Below are 21,612 nucleotides of genomic sequence, written 5' to 3'. Positions count from 1 at the left end.
ATAATATATGTTATAGGCGTATGTAACAGTTATAGATAATATATGTTATAGGCGTATGTAACAGTTATAGATAATATATGTTATAGGCGTATGTAACAGTTACAGATAATATATATTATAGGCGTATGTAACAGTTACAGATAATATATATTATGGGCGTATGTAACAGTTACAGATAATATATATTATAGGCGTATGTAGAAGTTACAGATAATATATGTTATAGGCGTATGTAACAGTTATAGATAATATATGTTATAGGCGTATGTAACAGTTATAGATAATATATGTTATAGGCGTATGTAACAGTTATAGATAATATATGTTATAGGCGTATGTAACAGTTACAGATAATATATATTATAGGCGTATGTAACAGTTACAGATAATATATATTATGGGCGTATGTAACAGTTACAGATAATATATGTTATAGGCGTATGTAACAGTTACAGATAATATATGTTATAGGGGTATGTAACAGTTACAGATAATATATGTTATAGGCGTATGTAACAGTTACAGATAATATATATTATAGGCGTATGTAACAGTTACAGATAATATATATTATAGGCGTATGTAACAGTTACAGATAATATATGTTATAGGCGTATGTAACAGTTACAGATAATATATATTATAGGCGTATGTAACAGTTACAGATAATATATATTATGGGCGTATGTAACAGTTACAGATAATATATGTTATAGGCGTATGTAACAGTTACAGATAATATATATTATAGGCGTATGTAACAGTTACAGATAATATATATTATAGGCGTGTGTAACAGTTACAGATAATATATATTATAGGCGTATGTAACAGTTACAGATAATATATATTATAGGTGTATATAACAGTTACAGACCAGATTAAAATGTGAGACGGCTTTAGTTATGAAAGAACTTAGCCTGGTGGCGGCTGTGAGAGTCTCCGGCAGACTGTTCCAGTTTTGGGGTGCCCGGTAAGAGAAGGAGGAGCGGCCGGATACTTTTTGGTGGGAGATGGGAAAAGCAAAACTGCCCTCGGATCTCACGATGTCGTGTGATTGGACGTACTGTGTACCTTCTCCTTTGCAGGTGGTGACGCCATTTTAAAAGAACCCCCCCCCCCCCCCACAATTACTCTTAGTAGATGGAGTGAGTGCTTGTCAGCCACGGTAGAAAGTTTATTTTGTTCTGAATAGGCGACCTGAAGTGACACGGGGGGGGAGGGGGGAAAACTGGTAGGAAATGCCGCCCGTTTCTAAATGACCTGCCATCTGCAAGGTCGAGGGGCTTATGAGCTGGGTGGGGATGGTGGGGGCGGGGGAGGTCTTCCGTTTCCACTCCTAAGAACGCTTGATTGCCCTGTCAGGGGAAAAAGCCGGTAGCGTTAGATTCCGCCCGGGTTCCTCAACGTGTTCCACAGACTAGTTCCAACAAGGCCGGCCGCCTTCGGTGCAGCATATCCACATCTGTTTAAAACACCTTGTGCAGGACACGAAGTGCAGAGTCAGCAGATAGGAGGGCTGATAGGGAGGCCGTGCGTGCTCAGTAGGGTCCATAACCCCCGTGCAGCACGAGGGGACCTCATGAGCAGCTGTGTCCGTTCTATCCCTTCCCTTGCAGCCGATTCGATCTCTGTCCTACTGTATGTTCGTTACTTTGTTTTTTTTAATTCCTCATTCTTCCCAGGGTTGACCTACATCCCCCACCCCAACCCCACCACCCCTTCTGGTAATTCTCCGCTCTTGCCCAACGACGATCAGTTTACGGTCAAGTTTCATGTTTTTTAGAACTCCAGCCCCCCCCCCCCCCCGGTTGGAAGCCCGTGTTCCCCTGGGGGTAACTTGCATTGTCCAAGTGAATTATAATAATAATACTAGTACAATAAGTGTGACAAATAAGATCAGAAAACAGGAAAGGAAACCCCTGCCCCGCAGAGCTTACAATCTAAGCGGTATGTTGGAGAGAGTTGCAGAGACAGCAGGTGAGGGAATAAGTGCAGTAGATGGCAGGGCTTGGCCACCATGGTTGGTAGGAGAGACTGTGGGTGTGGGACAGTAGATGGCAGGGCTTGGACACCATGGTTGGTAGGAGTGCCTGTGGGTGTGGGACAGTAGATGGCAGGGCTTGGACACCATGGTTGGTAGGAGAGACTGTGGGTGTGGGACAGTAGATGGCAGTGCTTGGACACCATGGTTGGTAGGAGAGACTGTGGGTGTGGGACAGTAGATGGCAGGGCTTGGACACCATGGTTGGTAGGAGAGACTGTGGGTGTGGGACAGTAGATGGCAGGGCTTGGACACCATGGTTGGTAGGAGTGACTGTGGGTGTGGGACAGTAGATGGCAGGGCTTGGACCCCATGGTTGGTAGGAGTGACTGTGGGTGTGGGACAGTAGATGGCAGGGCTTGGACACCATGGTTGGTAGGAGTGACTGTGGGTGTGGGACAGTAGATGGCAGGGCTTGGACACCATGGTTGGTAGGAGTGACTGTGGGTGTGGGACAGTAGCCAGGAGACCAGGCTGTTGGGAGACTTCATGTAAGAGGTCAGGTTTCAGGTGGGACTTGAAGGTGGGGAGAGAAGGCGCTTGGCGTACACCAAGTGCAAATGTTATCTTACTCTAGGGGTTAAGGGGCATCAGGCAAATGGAATTTGACTGACTACACCACGGGGGGGGGGGGGGGGGAGGGGGGAAGGATGATCCACCATTAGCTTATTTCTGGAAACCGCAGTGTCAAAGCTCGAATGGCGAGCCACATACTTGCACTTGGGTGTCAAAAGCCAATGTTAGAACAAGGACCAGTTATGGTCCAAGCTGGCTCTTCTGAGACAGGAGACTCCAGTCGCTGGCTGGGGTGAGGTCATCTCTCTGGGGTAGGTATTACATTCCTGCCCCCCGTGCATAGCTCACGTGCTTTGGTGATGCTCACATATTAGTCAGACATTTCTTGCTATCGGTTTTCAGATGTCCTTGGTGCCCCTGTAAGAGGGAGAGTTGGGGACAATGTACCCCAGGGGGGGGGGCTTCTGTGTGATAGAAGGTTTTTATGTCTCTGTATTAGGAGGTTAGAGTTAAATGTCCCTCATGTCTGTGTATTAGGAGGGGGTGAGGGGAACGTGTCCCTGATGTCTGTGTATTAGGAGGGGGTGAGAGGTACGTTTCCCTGATGCCCGTGTATTAGGAGGGGGTGAGAGGTACGTGTCCCTGATGCCTGTGTATTAGGAGTGGGTGAGAGGTACGTGTCCCTGATGTCTGTGTATTAGGAGGGGGTGAGAGGTACATGTCCCTGATGTCTGTGTATTAGGAGGGGGTGAGAGGTACGTGTCCCTGATATCTGTGTATTAGGAGGGGGTGAGAGGTACGTGTCCCTGATGTCTGTGTATTAGGAGGGGGTGAGAGGTATGTGCCCCTGATGCCTGTGTATTAGGAGGGGGTGAGAGGTACGTGTCCCTGATGCCTGTGTATTAGGCGGGGGTGAGAGGTACGTGTCCCTGATGTCTGTGCATTAGGAGGGGGTGAGAGGTATGTGCCCCTGATGCCTGTGTATTAGGCGGGGGTGAGAGGTATGTGCCCCTGATGCCTGTGTATTAGGCGGGGGTGAGAGGTATGTGCCCCTGATGCCTGTTTATTAGGAGGGGGTGAGAGGTGCTTGCAACAACTCAGCAGTACACATGGCATTCTTCACACCTCACTTCCCTGTACTAATTAACACCCTGTTACTTAATATTCAAGCAATCTTTTAATTAACTCATAGGATTAACACCCTGGCCTCACCTAATGATGTTCTCCTGTAAATTCTCTTTGCCCATTAAAGTAAGGATATACTCTGGACCAGCGGTCTTTAACCTTTTTTTTTGGTTAAGGAACCCTATAATTATAGTGTGAAATTCTGAGGAACCCCAACCCTCTCTAATAGCGCGTCTGAGATCAGATGCATTGTAAGGAACCCCGACCCTCTCTAATAGCGCGCCTGAGATCAGATGCATTGTAAGGAACCCCAACCCTCTCTAATAGCGTGTCTGAGATCAGATGCATTGTAAGGAACCCCAACCCTCTCTAATAGCGTGTCTGAGATCAGATGCATTGTAAGGAATCCCAACCCTCTCTAATAGCGCGTCTGAGATCAGATGCATTGTAAGGAACCCCGACCCTCTCTAATAGCGCGTCTGAGATCAGATGCAGTGTAAGGAACCCCAACCCTCTCTAATAGAGCGTCTGAGATCAGATGCATTGTAAGGAACCCCCAGCCCTCTCTAATAGCGCGTCTGTGATCACTTCCGTGCCCCAGGTTTGCCCTGTATAGATGATTGAATGCCTCTGCAGACACGCACTAACGTGAATAAGAAGCGAAAAGTGACCCGCCCACCGCATGCTCATTTGCATGTCACTACCCAAAATCCCCGTCTGCAGTTTAACCCCTGTGTGACATAATGTAACAACGAATGAATGAACAAAGCAGGTTTGTGGGATTATTTACCCTATCCGTCACCACCTTTTTGTGCGTGTTATTCTTTATTTACAGTGTTGAAGCAGCGGGTCTCCCGAGCTGAACCACGTTCAGTTTCAGCTGCGGGGACCCCCTGCTTCCCGAGATACTCACCTCCGAAGGGGGCGCCGGTAGCAGCTCCGGCTGGGCTCGTAGGGGCTATCATTATGGCGCACCGTGATGTCATCCCTTGCGGCTTCCTATTGCCCCCGGTGATGAAATGAAGGTGGTTCCTCTCCGGTGACCCCCCCGGTGTCAGCCCCAAGGTTGACAACTGTTACCGTGTAGGGGAGGGGTACGTCTGCCTGTAACTGGGACGCCCATAGAATCCGGTGTATTGTTTGGAAACAGCCAGCCATGGCGAGCAATGGAGACGTCCATGGGTTCCTAACAAATAAACCCTCTGGAAACAGGAGGTTAACCTCTGGAGGTGAAGCTATAGCAACTGGCCAATCAGCTCTGGGATCACATGCCTAATAGTCACAGCTCTGTTACTGATTACACTCCCTGAGTGTCTGGACAGGTCACTCTGGCATGTGGAGGGGACTTGGGGGGCGTTTTTAACCCGTCAGCTGCTGGAAGGATTTGACGGGGGGGGGGGGGGAAACTCTTGCTACGATTGACCCTTTATTGAAACGAGACTTCAGTCCCACTTGGGCCCCTTATTCACTGGGGTGTGAAGCTTCTTCCCCGGGGAAGAGGCGAGCTCTATTCAACTGTAGTAGGGGGCTAACGTCTTCCCCAACACAGGAAAGTGGTCTCACTGCATTATTGGGATAAGCCCCCCCCCCCCCCCCCCAGAGTCGATTGATAATCAATGTTTGTCTTTGCTGGTCTCCCCGATAGAGCACGGGGGGGGGGGGGCGGGGGGGGTCTCTTGTCAGGATAAACATCTGCTTGGAGTATAATGTGTCAATCAGACTTAATCCCCTAATCCACTAATCCGCTAATTATCCTGGGCGGGTGTGCCGCAGCAAATAGTTACAGAGTAAAAACCCTGGGGGTGCGTGTGTGGGGTCACAGAATGGGTTCGTATTTGTTTCGATCGCAAAGTAAACTCTTCAACCCTTAGCACGGGGGGGGGGGGGGCTTAATTCAAGTCGTCCCCCCCCCCCTAACAGATCAGGTTTTCAGGATATCCCAGCTTCAGCACAGGTGGCTCAATCAGAGGCTCAGTTGACTGTTGAGCCACCTGTGCTGAAGCAGGGGCTGATTGAGCCACCTGTGCTGAAGCAGGGGCTGATTGAGCCACCTGTGCTGAAGTTGGGATATCCAGAAAACCTGACCTGTTGGGGGGTCTTGAGGATTGGAGTTCAGCACTCCTCCTTTAGCCTAAACACAGAGACCCCCTTAGCAGAGACAGAGGAGACCCCCTTAGCAGAAACAGAGGAGACCCCCTTAGCAGATACAGAGGAGACCCCCTTAGCAGAAACAGAGGAGACCCCCTTAGCAGAAATAGAGGAGACCCCCTTAGCAGATACACAGAGACCCCCTTGACAGAGACCCTCTTAGCAGAGACAGAGACCCCCTTAGCAGAGACAGAGACCCCCTTAGCAGAGACAGAGACCCCCTTAGCAGAGACACAGACCCCTTAACAGAGACAGAGGCCCCTTAGTAGAAAGACAGAGACCCCTTCCACCAGGAAGCCACGATGGGTGACATCGACGCTTCCTACGAGCCGGCATGACGCGGGGAGAGTTAACACTCCATTTTGTTTCCCCGGGGGCCAACTCCCAAGGTAGGTATCTTGGTGGGGTGGGGGGGCTCAGGGGGATCCCGGAGCTGATAATTAACGTGGTTCAACTCCGGACACCCTCTGCTTCATATACAGGTGTATGTTATTAGGGTCCCCCGTGGACGGTGTATGTTATTAGGGTCCCCCAGACGGTGTATGTTATTAGGGTCCCCCGGATGGTGTATGTTATTAGGGTCCCCCGGACGGTGTATGTTATTAGGGTCCCCCGGACGGTGTATGTTATTAGGGTCCCCCGGATGGTGTATGTTATTAGGGTCCCCCGGACGGTGTATGTTATTAGGGTCCCCCGGATGGTGTATGTTATTAGGGTCCCCGGATGGTGTATGTTATTAGGGTGCCCCGGATGGTGTATGTTATTAGGGTCCCCCGGACGGTGTATGTTATTAGGGTCCCCCGGACGGTGTATGTTATTAGGGTCCCCCGGACGGTGTATGTTATTAGGGTCCCCCGGATGGTGTATGTTATTAGGGTCCCCCGGACGGTGTATGTTATTAGGGTCCCCCGGACGGTGTATGTTATTAGGGTCCCCGGATGGTGTATGTTATTAGGGTGCCCCGGATGGTGTATGTTATTAGGGTCCCCCGGATGGTGTATGTTATTAGGGTCCCCCGGACGGTGTATGTTATTAGGGTCCCCCGGACGGTGTATGTTATTAGGGTCCCCCGGATGGTGTATGTTATTAGGGTCCCCCGTGGACGGTGTATGTTATTAGGGTCCCCCGGATGGTGTATGTTATTAGGGTTCCCCGGATGGTGTATGTTATTAGGGCCCCCGGATGGTGTATGTTATTAGGGTCCCCCGGACGGTGTATGTTATTAGGGTCCCCCGGACGGTGTATGTTATTAGGGTCCCCCGGACGGTGTATGTTATTAGGGTCCCCCGGATCGTGTATGTTATTAGGGTCCCCCGAATGGTGTATGTTATTAGGGTCCCCCGGACGGTGTATGTTATTAGGGTCCCCCGGACGGTGTATGTTATTAGGGTCCCCCGGACGGTGTATGTTATTAGGGTCCCCCGGACGGTGTATGTTATTAGGGTTCCCCGGACGGTGTATGTTATTAGAGTCCCCCGGACGGTGTATGTTATGAGGGTCCCCCGGATGGTGTATGTTATTAGGGTCCCCCGGATGGTGTATGTTATTAGGGTCCCCCGGACGGTGTATGTTATTAGGGTCTCCCGGACGGTGTATGTTATTAGGGTCCCCCGGATGGTGTATGTTATTAGGGTCCCCCGGATGGTGTATGTTATTAGGGTCCCCGGATGGTCTATGTTATTAGGGTCCCCCGGATGGTGTATGTTATTAGGGTCCCCCGGATGGTGTATGTTATTAGGGTCCCCCGGATGGTGTATGTTATTAGGGTCCCCCGGACGGTGTATGTTATTAGGGTCCCCCGGATGGTGTATGTTATTAGGGTCCCCCGGACGGTGTATGTTATCAGGGTCCCCCGGACGGTGTATGTTATTAGGGTCCCCTGGACGGTGTATGTTATTAGGGCCCCCCGGACGGTGTATGTTATTAGGGTCCCCCGGATGGTGTATGTTATTAGGGTCCCCCGGACGGTGTATGTTATTATCGAGGACCACAATGTCTTGCGGGATCCCGTGGCCTCAAAAAGGGGTTTATAAAGATCAGAAACATCACAAAATATAATAAACGCAGATACGCGTGTGAGCGGGAAATATATATTGTACTAGCTAAAAGTCCCCGGGAACTCCAAGAAACCCCCAAATATTGAGATTTATAAATGGATAATTACATTTTTTAGTTTCTTAATAAACAATATGACATAGCACTTATCACCTGGGATCTGACCCCAAAAGACTGTTCGTGGTCCCAAGGTTCAGCAAAGTATCCGACCGCTCCTCCTTCTCTTACCGTGCACCCCAAAACTGGAACAGTCTGCCGGAGACTCTCACAGCCGCCACCAGGCTAAGTTCTTTCGAGACTAGACTGCGTCCATGGTGACCGCGCGCCTGCCCATGGTGACTGCGCGCCTGCCCATCGCGCCGTGGAATCAAATTGAACCGATTCCTCGTGCACAGCGCGCGCCCTCGCGCTGTCGCACGCGCGGTCTATGGCTGCGATCATTGCCGGAAGGCCTCCGCGCCGTCTCCCTGAACATGGCCGCAGCCTAAAGCCGCCTCACATTTTAACCTGATCTGTAACTGTTACATACGCCTATAAAATATATTACAGCTCAACCCCGTTATAGCGCGATCCGTTACAACGCGGATCCGCTTATAACGCGCTGCAACCGTGGCTCCCATTCTTCGTAATTATGAATACTTTACAACACGGTTATTGGCGTCTTAAATACTTTAATGTACAACGCACACAATTGTACGTTATTTATAACGCGACCTGCTTATAGCGCGGTGTGATTCTTTGGACCCCAAGCACAGCGTTATAAGGGGGTTGAGCTGTATATCTAACTGTGCATGCAACGTCTTGTATATAATGTATATACTTAATGTAACCATGTATTATTTGTCATCATAACTCTGTGCCAAGGACATACGTGAAAACGAGAGGCAACTCTCAGTGTATTACTTCCTGGTAACACATTTTATAAATAAATAACAAAAAGTGTATGTATTTTTTATTGTAATGCTATTGGGTGAAACTATATTTTTGTTTTTTTCTTCAGATGCAAAAACGTACACTTTTCCTTCCCAGTTCCCACTCCGGAGTATCCAGCATCAAAGTTGACCAATGGGCCAAACATGGATTTTCGAGGTTCTGCCCAGCTACTTGAAGTGACTGACCTTGATATTTAGTCATCGACCTTGCCAAGGCAGCTTCACTGGGAACTGAAGTCATCAGGATTCCAGTGGAATGTCGGCAGGGGATGAATGGGATTCTTGGTGGGAATATGTCTTCTCCCTTAGCACAGCCGGTTAAAATAGCGCCTTCCATCAAGTTAGGCAAAAGATTGTTCACACTAGCCAGGAGGCTTCGTGTAAGAGGTGAGTTATCAGGTTTTGACTTGTAGGTGGAGAGAGAAGGGGCTTGGCGTTTACGGAGTGTGAGGGAGTCCCGAAGGTAAGGGGCAGTGAGAGGGGGGAAATAGCTTAAAGGCGAGAGAGAGGGAGCAGTAGAGGTGAGAGGGGTGGAGAGGAGACAGTTATGGGCAGAGTGCAGGAGACGAGCAGGGGGCATAACGAGAGATCAGAGCTGATAGGTAGGGAGGAGCAGATGAGTGGAGAGGCTTGTTGGACAACAGTCATGATGACAACACGGTCACAAAGTGGTGTCAAATGATGGTGCCATTAAATCCATACTTCTATGTTCGTCCCAGGTAGAAACTGAAATGGGACGCTTGCTAAAATTAAAGGGTACCTACAAAATGGGATCATCTCAATAAGGGGTACCCTGCGGGGGGTGGGGCAATTTGTTTATGGTGGGCATAAAATGGACCATGGACGTTGTAGAGGAAGTCTTTGCTTCCTTGTTAGGATTATCGTTGTCAGTGGTGAGGTCACGCCCCTTGAATCTGAGTTTGAAGCGCAGAACCAGCTCTTCTTGGGACCTTGGGCAAGTCACCTTATCTCCCTGTGGCCTCGGGTGCCAACAAATAGATTGTCAGCTCTTCGGCACCGGGAACTCCTTGTGCCTGCAAACTTCTACGGCCCTTATTCTGTAAGGTGCGATGACCGCTGACGCCGTGCTGACGCAGGGAAAGACCATGGACTTTAATGGTGGCTTTTCCGGTGATAGCACGCCATCTGCGCTTATAACGGTGTGCTCATTTGCATGTCATTTCCCAGAATCTCTTGCTGCAGTGGGAGCACTGCATGCTGGGGGATAATGGTGAAAGGCAGGGGGTTGCAGACCTGTCTAATATGTTAATGTGCTCACAGATTATCTTTGTATTTGCAATATGCTAACGGTGAAGGTTTCTTGTTGCCCTTTTCACCCACCATAACTTAAAATGTGATGGTATATATATATATATATATATATATATATATATATATATACACACCTATAATATATATTATCTGTAACAGTGCATGCAATGTCTTGTATATAATGTATACCCTGCTCACTTATGTAACTGTATTTGTTCCATGTATAATTTGTCATCATAACTCTATGCCCAGGACATGACATGAAAACGAGAGGTAACTCTCAATGTATCACTTCCTGCTAACACATTTTATCAATAAATAAATATATATATATATACACACGAATATACAAAAGGTACAGCGAGTCCTTATTATATAAATCTATATATATATATATATATATATATATATATATATATATATATAGAGTCTTCGTTTGCTGAATGATTTCCTGATTGCTGAGAGAAACGCTATGCACTGTCTTCCTGCCAGAGGTCTGTCATGTCTTTGGTGTCTTGATGACTATGAAGAGTGCTGCCTGAACTGCCAGTCCAGATATGACAGATATATATATATATATATATATATATATATGTTTTGCATTCGTTTGTTCTTATTTGTACTTCACTCTATGTAATGAACTGTAAGTACTGTTCCCCCCACTGTGTCGTTTTGCGCAATATGCTGACGCTTTACAAATAAATGTTAATAATATATATATATATATATATATGTAAATGACTCATACAGTAGTCAAGGCTATACAGAGGTGCACGCAGTTCCCACAGTGTCCCGTAGAGGGCTGCAATCTGCCCGCTGTGATTGGCTCTCCTAAGACCCATGCCGGAGAGCTAGCCCAGCCCCCAGACTGCTGGCAGATGTGAGATGCCTTATCTGCTGTTAACTCTACACAAGTCTGCAGCGGCAGACACACACACACACACACACACACCATATATCCAAAGGACCTGCTGAATCAACCAACTCCTCCCCGGGAAATCACCGCTCTCCCATTCCTGGCTCATTTCGCCCGGCACGCTCAGACATCTCAATTCTGCCACACTTTCCTTTAATTTTTTGGGAGGGTGATCAGCTGTCCCACCCCAGGGGGGGGAACACTGCCAGACATACACCAGGGCTTCAGCATCAGGCGATACCTCTTTTTATTGGGACTAACAATTGATTTTGTATTTTTTTATCCCGGAAACCTCAATTTCTGCGTTCTTCCTCCGGGAGGGGGGGGGGGGGGGGCGCGATCCACGCCGATTCCCAAACGAAACTGGAAATATCTATCTACTTTTTGGGGGGAGTGGGGGTTTGCTTTTGCTAACTGGAAGCTTACAAGCCAAACTTAAGATACTTGATCAAAGTTGCTATCTTTTGTTGGTTGATTTCATCGTAACGTTGCGACATTTTGTGCCCACTTTGGACAAGCGTCGACGCCATTTAGACGACCCCCGTCAAAACTTGGATCTCTCGTTACATCTTCTCTTTTTGTAATAGGGATCCCACGCGTTAGGTTCGCTTACAAACTCTTTGGCGCTGCGTGTTGGCGTGGGGTGACACCCCCGTTGGACGTACAGGACCTGCCGCAGTTCTCTTGATATTCTTTTTGAACGTGGGGAGGGCGGGCTTGTTTATTTTAGGAGGAGCAGGCTCGGTGGAGGGGACGATGGACAAACGTAGCCTGGTGACCCGAGCACAGACAATGCTCAGGACGGACCCGTTCACCAACACCTACAGGCTTCTGGGAAAAGAACTGGGCAGGTAAGAGGCAACAGGGGTTGGGATACAGAAGCCATGTCTTGTATACAATGTATAACCCTGCTCACTTAATGTAACCATGTATCTGTAACCATTTATCTGTAACCATGTATCCGTCGTCATCCCTCCGTGCCCAGGACATACCTGAAAACGAGCGGTCACTCTCAACGTCTTACTTCCTGGAAACACGTTTTTTATAAATAATTAAACAATGGAAGGTGTACGGTTTATTCACAAGGTGCCGAGATATTCTTTGTATTTATATTTATTGTGTTACCAGGAAGTAATACGTTGAGAGTTACCTCTCGTTTTCAAGTATGTCCTGGGCACGGAGTGATGATGGCCGATACACGGTTACAATATACATTGATATTTATAGTTATTTATATTATTTGTTATTTATAGGATTACAACGTGTATTACTGCGGTGAAGCGCCGTGTATATTTATGGCGCTCTATAAATAAAGACATACAAACACAATACAATATTGAGATATTCCAGGTGAGCAAAGCGGGATGGGAAAATAACGTAGAAATAATAATAATAATAATAATAATAATAATAACGTTTGTTTATATGGCGCTTTTCTCCCAGTGAGGGGCTGGAAGCGCCTCACCGTGACGGAAAAGGCAAAAAAATAAAATATTTCACGTTGTAAGAGAGACCGAACACACGGAGAGATGCCATGTAGGATGGGACGGGGGCTTTGGTTATTCAATGCCGGGCAGGTTGTGGTTCGATAATTAAATGCCTGAGGAATGTTTTCGAGCCGGTGAAGTTGATAAATGTGTAGTGAATAGGGACGTGTGTGTGTGTGTGTGTATGTGTGTGTGTGTGTGTATACACACACATATCTATATACATACATACGAATAACGCCCGGATAAACTTATTAACCCACGCGTGTGTTAAGGAGATCGCGCCCACGTTACCGTTGTTTGCAATGGCTCACGCGTTAACGTGGCGTGAAATGTTGTGTTACCGTTAACGCAATGCCGTGCGTTAACAGGTGTAATTACATCTGCTGTGTGTGTGTGTGTGTGTGTGTGTGTATATGTATGGCTATTTATCCAGGTAAAATCAGCCTTATTCAAAAGGCAGACAGGTACGTTAGAGACTTAATTCGCTTGGTTTAACCCGCAGCAGAATAAAATACTTCAGGCTAATTCTTACCCTAATACTAACCCCAATATGCCAGCCTACCCCTTACCCAAACATTAATATGCCCGCCTAACCCAAATCCTAATATGTCAGCCTACCCCTTACCCAAACATTAATATGCCCGCCTAACCCAAATCCTAATATGCCAGCCTACCCCTTACCCAAACCCTAATATGCCATGCTAACCCAAACCCTAATATGCCCGCCTAACCCTTACCCAAACCCTAATATGCCCGCCTAACCCTTACCCAAACATTAATATGCCCGCCTAACCCAAACCCTAATATGCCAGCCTAACCCAAACATTAATATGCCCGCCTAACCCAAATCCTAATATGCCAGCCTACCCCTTACCCAAACCCTAATATGCCAGCCTAACCCAAACCCTAATATGCCATCCTAACCCAAACCCTAATATGCCATGCTAACCCAAACCCTAATATGCCATCCTGACCAAAACCCTTATATGCCACCCTAACCCAAACCTTAATATGCCCGCCTAACCCAAACCCTAATATGCCCGCCTAACCCAAACCCTAATATGCCCGCCTAACCCAAACCCTAATATGCCATCCTAACCCAAACCCTAATATGCCATCCTAACCCAAACCCTAATATGCCATCCTAACCCAAACCCTAATATGCCCGCCTAACCCAAACCCTAATATGCCAGCCTAACCCAAACCCTAATATGCCCGTCTAACCCAAACCCTAATATGCCCGTCTAACCCAAACCCTAATATGCCCGCCTAACCCAAACCCTAATATGCCATCCTAACCCAATCCCTAATATGCCATCCTAACCCAAACCCTAATATGCCAGCCTAACCCAAATCCTAATATGCCAGCCTACCCCTTACCCAAACCCTAATATGCCATCCTAACCCAAACCCTAATATGCCAGCCTAACCCAAACCCTAATATGCCAGCCTAACCCAAACCCTAATATGCCAGCCTAACCCAAACCCTAATATGCCATCCTAACCCAAACCCTAATATGCCCGCCTAACCCAAACCCTAATATGCCCGTCTAACCCAAACCCTAATATGCCAGCCTACCCCTTACCCAAACCCTAATATGCCAGCCTAACCCAAACCCTAATATGCCAGCCTACCCCTTACCCAAACCCTAATATGCCAGCCTAACCCAAACACTAATATGCCAGCCTAACCCAAACCCTAATATGCCAGCCTAACCCAAACCCTAATATGCCAGCCTAACCCAAACCCTAATATGCCCGCCTAACCCAAACCCTAATATGCCAGCCTATCCCTTACCCAAACCCTAATATGCCAGCCTAACCCAAACACTAATATGCCAGCCTAACCCAAACCCTAATATGCCAGCCTAACCCAAACCCTAATATGCCAGCCTAACCCAAACCCTAATATGCCCACCTAACCTCAACCCTAATATACCCACCTAACCCAAACCCTAATATGCCCGTCTAACCCAAACCCTAATATGCCAGCCTACCCCTAACCCAAACCCTAATATGCCAGCCTACCCCTTACCCAAACCCTAATATGCCAGCCTAACCCAAACACTAATATGCCAGCCTAACCCAAACCCTAATATGCCATCCTAACCCAAACCCTAATATGCCCGTCTAACCCAAACCCTAATATACCTGAGAGAGAGAGAGACAGAGAGAGACGGAGAGAGACGGAGAGAGACGGAGAGAGACGGAGAGAGACGGAGAGAGACGGAGAGAGACGGGGAGAGACGGGGAGAGACAGAGAGGGAGACAGAGAGACAGAGAGAGACAGAGAGAGAGAGAGAGAGAGAGACAGAGAGACAGAGAGAGACAGAGAGAGACAGAGAGAGAGAGACAGAGAGACAGAGAGAGACAGAGAGAGACAGAGAGAGAGACAGAGACAGAGAGAGAGACAGAGAGAGAGAGACAGAGAGACAGAGAGAGACAGAGAGAGACAGAGAGAGACAGAGAGAGAGAGACAGAGACAGAGAGAGACAGAGAGAGACAGAGAGAGACAGAGAGACAAAGAGACAGAGAGACAGAAAGAGACAGAGAGAGAGACAGAGAGAGAGACAGAGAGAGAGACAGAGAGACAGAGAGAGACAGAGAGAGACAGAGAGAGACAGAGAGAGACAGGGAGAGACAGAGAGAGAGAGAGAGAGAGAGACAGAGAGAGACAGAGAGAGACAGAGAGACAGAGAGACAGAGAGAGACAGGGAGAGACAGAGAGAGACAGAGAGAGACAGGGAGAGACAGAGAGAGACAGGGAGAGACAGAGAGAGAGAGAGAGAGAGAGGTTTCTGTTGCACACCTGTTCAGACAGAATCCGCCTCACCGCTTATATTCATCAACTATTTATTATTGCGTGCGCAGTTTTATCTCGCGCCCCCCCCCCCCAAACTCCCGCTCGGAGCCAGCGATCCTTCACTTGAAACGGAAGCCAGCGCCCCCCGGGTCGTGAAATGAGTTTAACCCTTCCCTGCCTTCGATCTGCTCATTCAAAACACAGACTCGCTGATCGTGTCATTGCACGTCACACACACGCCGCTTGCACGCTCATCCCGCGTCCCGCAACAACGGCCTAGCGGGTAGGGTGACCAGGTGTCCAGTATTGCACCGGACTGTGCTGTATTTGGACACTGTCCAGTAAAATATGAGAGGTAATCCTGGACATGTACAGGCATACCCCGCTTTAAGGACACTCACTTTAAGTACACTCGCGAGTAAGTACATCTCGCCCAATAGGCAAACGGCAGCTCACGGATGCGCCTGTCAGCATGTCCTGAACAGCAATACCGGCTCCCTACCTGTACCGACGCTGTGCGCAAGCGGGGAGACTATAGAGCCTGTTACAAACGCGTTATTTCCATCAGTTATGCACGTATATAACGATTGCAGTACAGTACATGCATCAATAAGTGGGAAAAGGTAGTGCTTCACTTAAAGTACATTTTCGCTTTACATACATGCTCCGGTCCCATTGCGTATGTTAATGCGGGGTATGCCTGTATGTGTATACCGGTATTACCTCTCTGGGCCTGTATGTATATAACGGTATTACCTCTCTGGGTGTGTATGTGTATAGCGGTATTACCTCTCTGGGCGTGTATGTGTATACCGGTATTACCTCTCTGGGCGTGTATGTGTATACCGGTATTACCTCTCTGGGCGTGTACGTGTATACCGGTATTACCTCTCTGGGCCTGTATGTATATAACGGTATTACCTCTCTGGGTGTGTATGTGTATACCGGTATTACCTCTCTGGGCGTGTATGTGTATACCGGTATTACCTCTCTGGGCGTGTATGTGTATACCGGTATTACCTCTCTGGGCGTGTATGTGTATGCCGGTATTACCTCTCTGGGCGTGTACGTGTATACCGGTATTACCTCTCTGGGCCTGTATGTATATAACGGTATTACCTCTCTGGGTGTGTATGTGTATAGCGGTATTACCTCTCTGGGCGTGTATGTGTATACCGGTATTACCTCTCTGGGCGTGTACGTGTATACCGGTATTACCTCTCTGGGCGTGTATGTGTATACCGGTATTACCTCTCTGGGCGTGTGTGTGTATACCGGTATTGCCTCTCTGGGCTTGTATGTGTATACCGGTATTACCTCTCTGGGCGTGTATGTGTATACCGGTATTACCTCTCTGGGTGTGTACGTGTATACCGGTATTACCTCTCTGGGCGTGTACGTGTATACCGGTATTACCTCTCTGGGCGTGTATGTGTATACCGGTATTACCTCTCTGGGTGTGTATGGGTATACCGGTATTACCTCTCTGGGCGTGTATGTGTATACTGGTATTACCTCTCTGGGGGAGTATGTGTATACCGGTATTACGTCTCTGGGCGTGTATGTGTATACCGGTATTACCTCTCTGGGCGTGTATGTGTATACCAGTATTACCTCTCTGGGGGAGTATGTGTACAGTATACCGGTATTACCTCTCTGGGCGTGTATGTGATACCGGTATTACCTCTCTGGGCGTGTATGTGTATACCGATATTACCTCTCTGGGTGTGTATGTGTATACCGGTATTACCTCTCTGGATGTGTATGTGTATACCGGTATTACCTCTCTGGGCGTGTATGTGTATACCGGTATTACCTCTCTGGGCGTGTTTGTGTATACTGGCATTACCTCTCTGGGTGTGAATGTGTATACCGGTATTACCTCTCTGGGCGTGTACGTGTATACCGGTATTACCTCTCTGGGTGTGTATGTGTATACCGGTATTACCTCTCTGGGCGTGTATGTGTATACCGGTATTACCTCTCTGGGTGTGTATGTGTATACCGGTATTACCTCTCTGGGCGTGTATGTGTATACCGGTATTACCTCTCTGTACATAGTGACCTGACCGGCTTGGGGGGGCTGTGGGATTTCTCTTGAGTCCTTGAGTTATAGGTTTTGTGATCTTCACTTGTGGTTGTCGGAGAACATAGAAGAGAGAACGCAACCTACAACCAGAACCAGGACCGGGTTCTCCAAATCCGAAGGGCAGCGACGGTGACGCTAGCCTAGTGCTCATATTTTCCTAAAGCTCTGTTGAACTTTTAACTGAGACTTTGGCCGTCCATGACCCCTTTGAGACATCTGCCCCATCACATGCTGGCGGTGACTCCAATGAGCCGTGTGGTTCTGACAAACCCTAGAAAGGTGGTAACAGAACCCCAGGGGTTTTACTGTCACAGAACATGTGTAATTCACACAACCAAAGCAACTGGCGTGTGGCTCGGAGACTTCCAGACAACAGTGTGTGCTGCAGTGAGGCTACTTGGAACTTCCAACCCCCACCTTTAATGATGCAGCTAAGCACAACGAAGGGATGTGTTAATTGCTGTCTGTCTAGCCAGAGACCACCCAAGCTGAGCAATGCAAGCCCATTCCTTTTCAACGGCCCCTCCCTAAAACACCCAGTTGGTGCTGCCGGATAGCTACACATCGACTCCCTGGCTGCTGAGTAATGCAGCTCAACCCCCGTTATAGCGCAATCCGTTACAGCGCGAATCCGCTTATAGCGCGTTGCACGCATGGCTCCCAATTTTCCCATTTATGAATATTTTACAGCACGGTTATTGGCGTCTTAAATACTTTATTGTACAACGCACACAATGGTACATTATTTCTAACGCGATCCGCTTATAGCGCGGTGTGATTCTCTGGACCCCAAGCGCAGCGTTATAAGGGGGTTGAGCTGTATTCACGAGACACATTCTAGAGACGGGTGGGTAACTGCGTCGGTCCTTAAAGGCTTAGCGTGCCTACCGCGAGGTTTGCTTACACCCCCCGCCTACAAACTGAGGCGGCACGGTTTTGTGGAAGTAAAAATTGGTTGCGGCTTTGTTGCCTTAACAATAATACTTGAAAATAAACGGTCAGCCAGTCGCTGGTCATTTGTCGCCGGCCCTGTTCTCTGTATCTTCCGGCGGGAGACCTTCTCCAAACCGCCCTGTTCTACCGTCCGGCGGGAGACATCTCCGGCCGGCTCCGTCATCTGCTCACCCTAGGTCCTCCTTTTCTTGGCCACCTGGGACAACCCGCATGGGATAGAGCCCGGCTTCCGAAGATTGGTGCCAGTGTGTCAGTGCCTTCAGCCTGCACCATCTTTTCGGGGGGGGGGGGCGCTATCTGGGGCCCATCTGCACCATTTCGGGTATTCTCGGTGTCCCTACGATGGCTGGCCTGACAGTTCCGCCGAAGCTGTGACGATGGAGCTGATAACAGATTAATAAGATATGGTTGGACACAACACAACACAACATTACATTCTCACTGGGATGGGTGGGGGGGGGGGGGGGGAAACAAAATCAATGCTGGGCTTCAGTTGACACCAATAGCAAGTTGGGACGTCATCTCCTGATGTCACCTTCTCCCGATGAGCTTCCTGTTGGATGCCGGAGCAAGCCTGATCCCACTTCCGTTTGGTGTCCACCGCCCGGCAAGTGTTCTCGCCCGTTGTACACAACTGGTGCTATCTCGGGGGGTCCCAGGACACCGGGGGGGGGGACAGCGGATCGGAAGGACTCCCTGGTTTCGGTAGTATAAAATAATATACTCGGTGAGTAAAGGCACTGAAAGGGGAACCCGGTTCAATTCCCAGTGTGGGCTCCTTGTGACCTTGGGCAAGTCACTTTGCCTCCCTGTGCCTCCGGCGCCAAAAACACATAGATGGTAAGCTCTGCGGGGCAGGGACTCGTGAAAAAAACACAAATTATATTTACAGTGTTTATCACACTGTGACCCCTTCAGTGCCAGAGGTTCCTGCCATCCCCGTGGCCTCAGACCCCCCCCCCCCTCCGGCACTGACGGATCATGCGTCTGTGCTTCCGAGTGATCACGTGATCCGGGATTCTGGCGCCCGAAATGGGGGAACGGCCGGAAACGTATCATGATGTACAACATATGCCATAAGGGCCTCTAAGAATGGGACCGTCACCCACCAGAAGGGCCGAGTGCCCCTCAAGATATGGTTTGGGGGGTGCTGTAACCCACCGCCCCTTCCCCCAAGGATATTCAACTTTGGTGGGGGGGGGGGGGAGGGAGAGGGGGGGATACTCAACAACAGGTGGGGGTGGGTGTGGGAGGTAGACCAAGTCCATCCCTCGTCTCCAGCCAGGTGTGAAAAACAGGCGGGGCTTATGGTTTTGATACCCTGGGCGCCAGTGGTACCGTGAGAACGACTTCCCTTCTCTCGGCAATCGCTCTTGCCAGGCGGAACGCGTGGCGCGCACCGTAAAGGCTCGCGAACGTAACAAACCTGCGCTGATGACATCAGACGCTGCGGCAAGAAACTGGAAAAGGCGTTACGCATCAAAGCGCCGTCTAATTTTCCCTGACGGGGGGAGGGAGGAGTGGAGGGAGGGGGGAGGGGGGGGACATCGCCGACTTCTATTACCTTCAATGGGATTCCTTTTGTTCGGGATATCGGGGGGCGGGGGCCGCTGGGAGAATTGGGGTGCACGTCCCCTGTGGTGTGTTAGTCTGTGCACCCCGTCTCTGTGACGTATGTTGCGAGATGAGGTGGTTCAGTTCCGCCAGCGGCGTGTATTCTGCGTGGGGGGCGGGATATTAGTTATTTCCTCGCACCTGTTACTCTGGACCGCAGACGGGTGGTTATCTCGACTACATTACGCCGTCACGTTTGTACCATAACGTCTCTCTCTTCCTCTCTCTTCCTCTCTATTTCGCTCTATCTTCCTCACCTTACCTCCCTCTCTCTCTCATACTTCCTCCCCTCTCTCTCTCTCTCATACTCCCTCCCCTCTCTCTCTCTCTCTCTCTCTCATACTTTCTCTCTCTCTCTCTCATACTCTCTCTCTCCCCCTCTCTGTCTCTCTCTCTCTCATATTCTCTCTCTCTCTCTCTTTCTCTCTCTCCCTCTGTCTGTCATTCTCTTTTTTTTCCTCTCTTTTTTTCTTTCTGTCTCTCTCGCTTTCATAATCTCTGCCTCTCTCTCTCGCTTTCATACTCTGCCTCTCTCTTTCTTCCATACTCTCTCTATCTTTCTTCTATACTCTTTCATACCCTCTCTCTCCGTCTCTCTCTCTCTCTTTCATCCATACTCTCTCTATCTCTCTTTCATACTCTCTGCCTCTCTCTCTCATACTGTCTCTCTCTCATGCTATCTCTCTCCTCTGTCTCACGCTGTCTCTCTCCTCTCCTCTCTCTCACACTGTCTCTCCTCTCTCTCATACTGTCTCTCTCTCATGCTGTCTCTCTCTCTCATGCTGTCTCTCTCTCTCATGCTGTCTCTCTCTCTCATGCTGTCTCTCTCCTCTCTCATACTGTCTCTCTCTCATGCTGTCTCTCTCTCTCTCCCCCCCCTCTCTCTCTCCCTCTCCATCTCCCTCTCTCTCATACTGTCTCTCTCTCCCCCCCCCTCTCCCTCTCCCTCCCCCCCTCTCTCTCTCTCTCCTCTCTCTCATACTGTCTCTCTCTCTCCCCCCTCTCTCTCTCTCCCCCCCCTCTCTCTCTCCCCCCCTCTCTCTCTCCCTCTCCCTCTCTCTCTCTCCTCTCTCTCATACTGTCTCTCTCTCTGCCCCTCCTTACATCTCACCCCAATATCTCACTATACCCTCCTCTGCCCCTCCTTACATCTCACCCTAATATCTCACTATACCCTCCTCTGCCTCTCCTTACATCTCACCCTAATATCTCACTATACCCTCCTCTGCCCCTCCTTACATCTCACCGTAATATCTCACTATACCCTCCTCTGCCCCTCCTCACATCTCACCCTAATATCTCACTATACCCTCCTCTGCTCCTCCTTACATCTCACCCTAATATCTCACTATACCCTCCTCTGCCCCTCCTTACATCTCACCCTCATATCTCACTATACCCTCCTCTGCCCCTCCTTACATCTCACCCTAATATCTCACTATACCCTCCTCTGCCCCCCCTCACATCTCACCCTAATATCTCACTATACCCTCTTCACATCTCACCCTAATATATCACTATACCCCCCTCTGCCCCTCCTTACATCTCACCCTAATATCTCACTATACCCCCCTCTGCCCCTCCTTACATCTCACCCTAATATCTCACTATACCCTCCTCTGCCCCTCCTCACATCTCACCCTAATATCTTACT

General features: G+C 49.0%; 1 protein-coding gene across 1 annotated transcript in view; it reads left to right on the top strand.

The window, feature by feature from the left end:
- The window catches only part of LOC142475009 (serine/threonine-protein kinase 17A-like), a 70,190-nt gene that overhangs the window by 10,605 nt on the left and 37,973 nt on the right, over positions 1-21,612 (top strand). Inside the window, exons 2-3 of the mRNA XM_075581106.1 lie at positions 8,889-9,207; positions 11,739-11,859. Of these exons, the coding sequence (XP_075437221.1) occupies positions 9,090-9,207; positions 11,739-11,859 (239 nt within the window). The 5' untranslated portion in view covers positions 8,889-9,089. The remainder of the gene's footprint in view (positions 1-8,888; positions 9,208-11,738; positions 11,860-21,612) is intronic.

Source organism: Ascaphus truei, unplaced genomic scaffold, assembly GCF_040206685.1.
Source record: "Ascaphus truei isolate aAscTru1 unplaced genomic scaffold, aAscTru1.hap1 HAP1_SCAFFOLD_1052, whole genome shotgun sequence".
Taxonomy (NCBI): Eukaryota; Metazoa; Chordata; class Amphibia; order Anura; family Ascaphidae; genus Ascaphus; species Ascaphus truei.
This window is presented reverse-complemented; position numbering and strand designations above follow the sequence as displayed.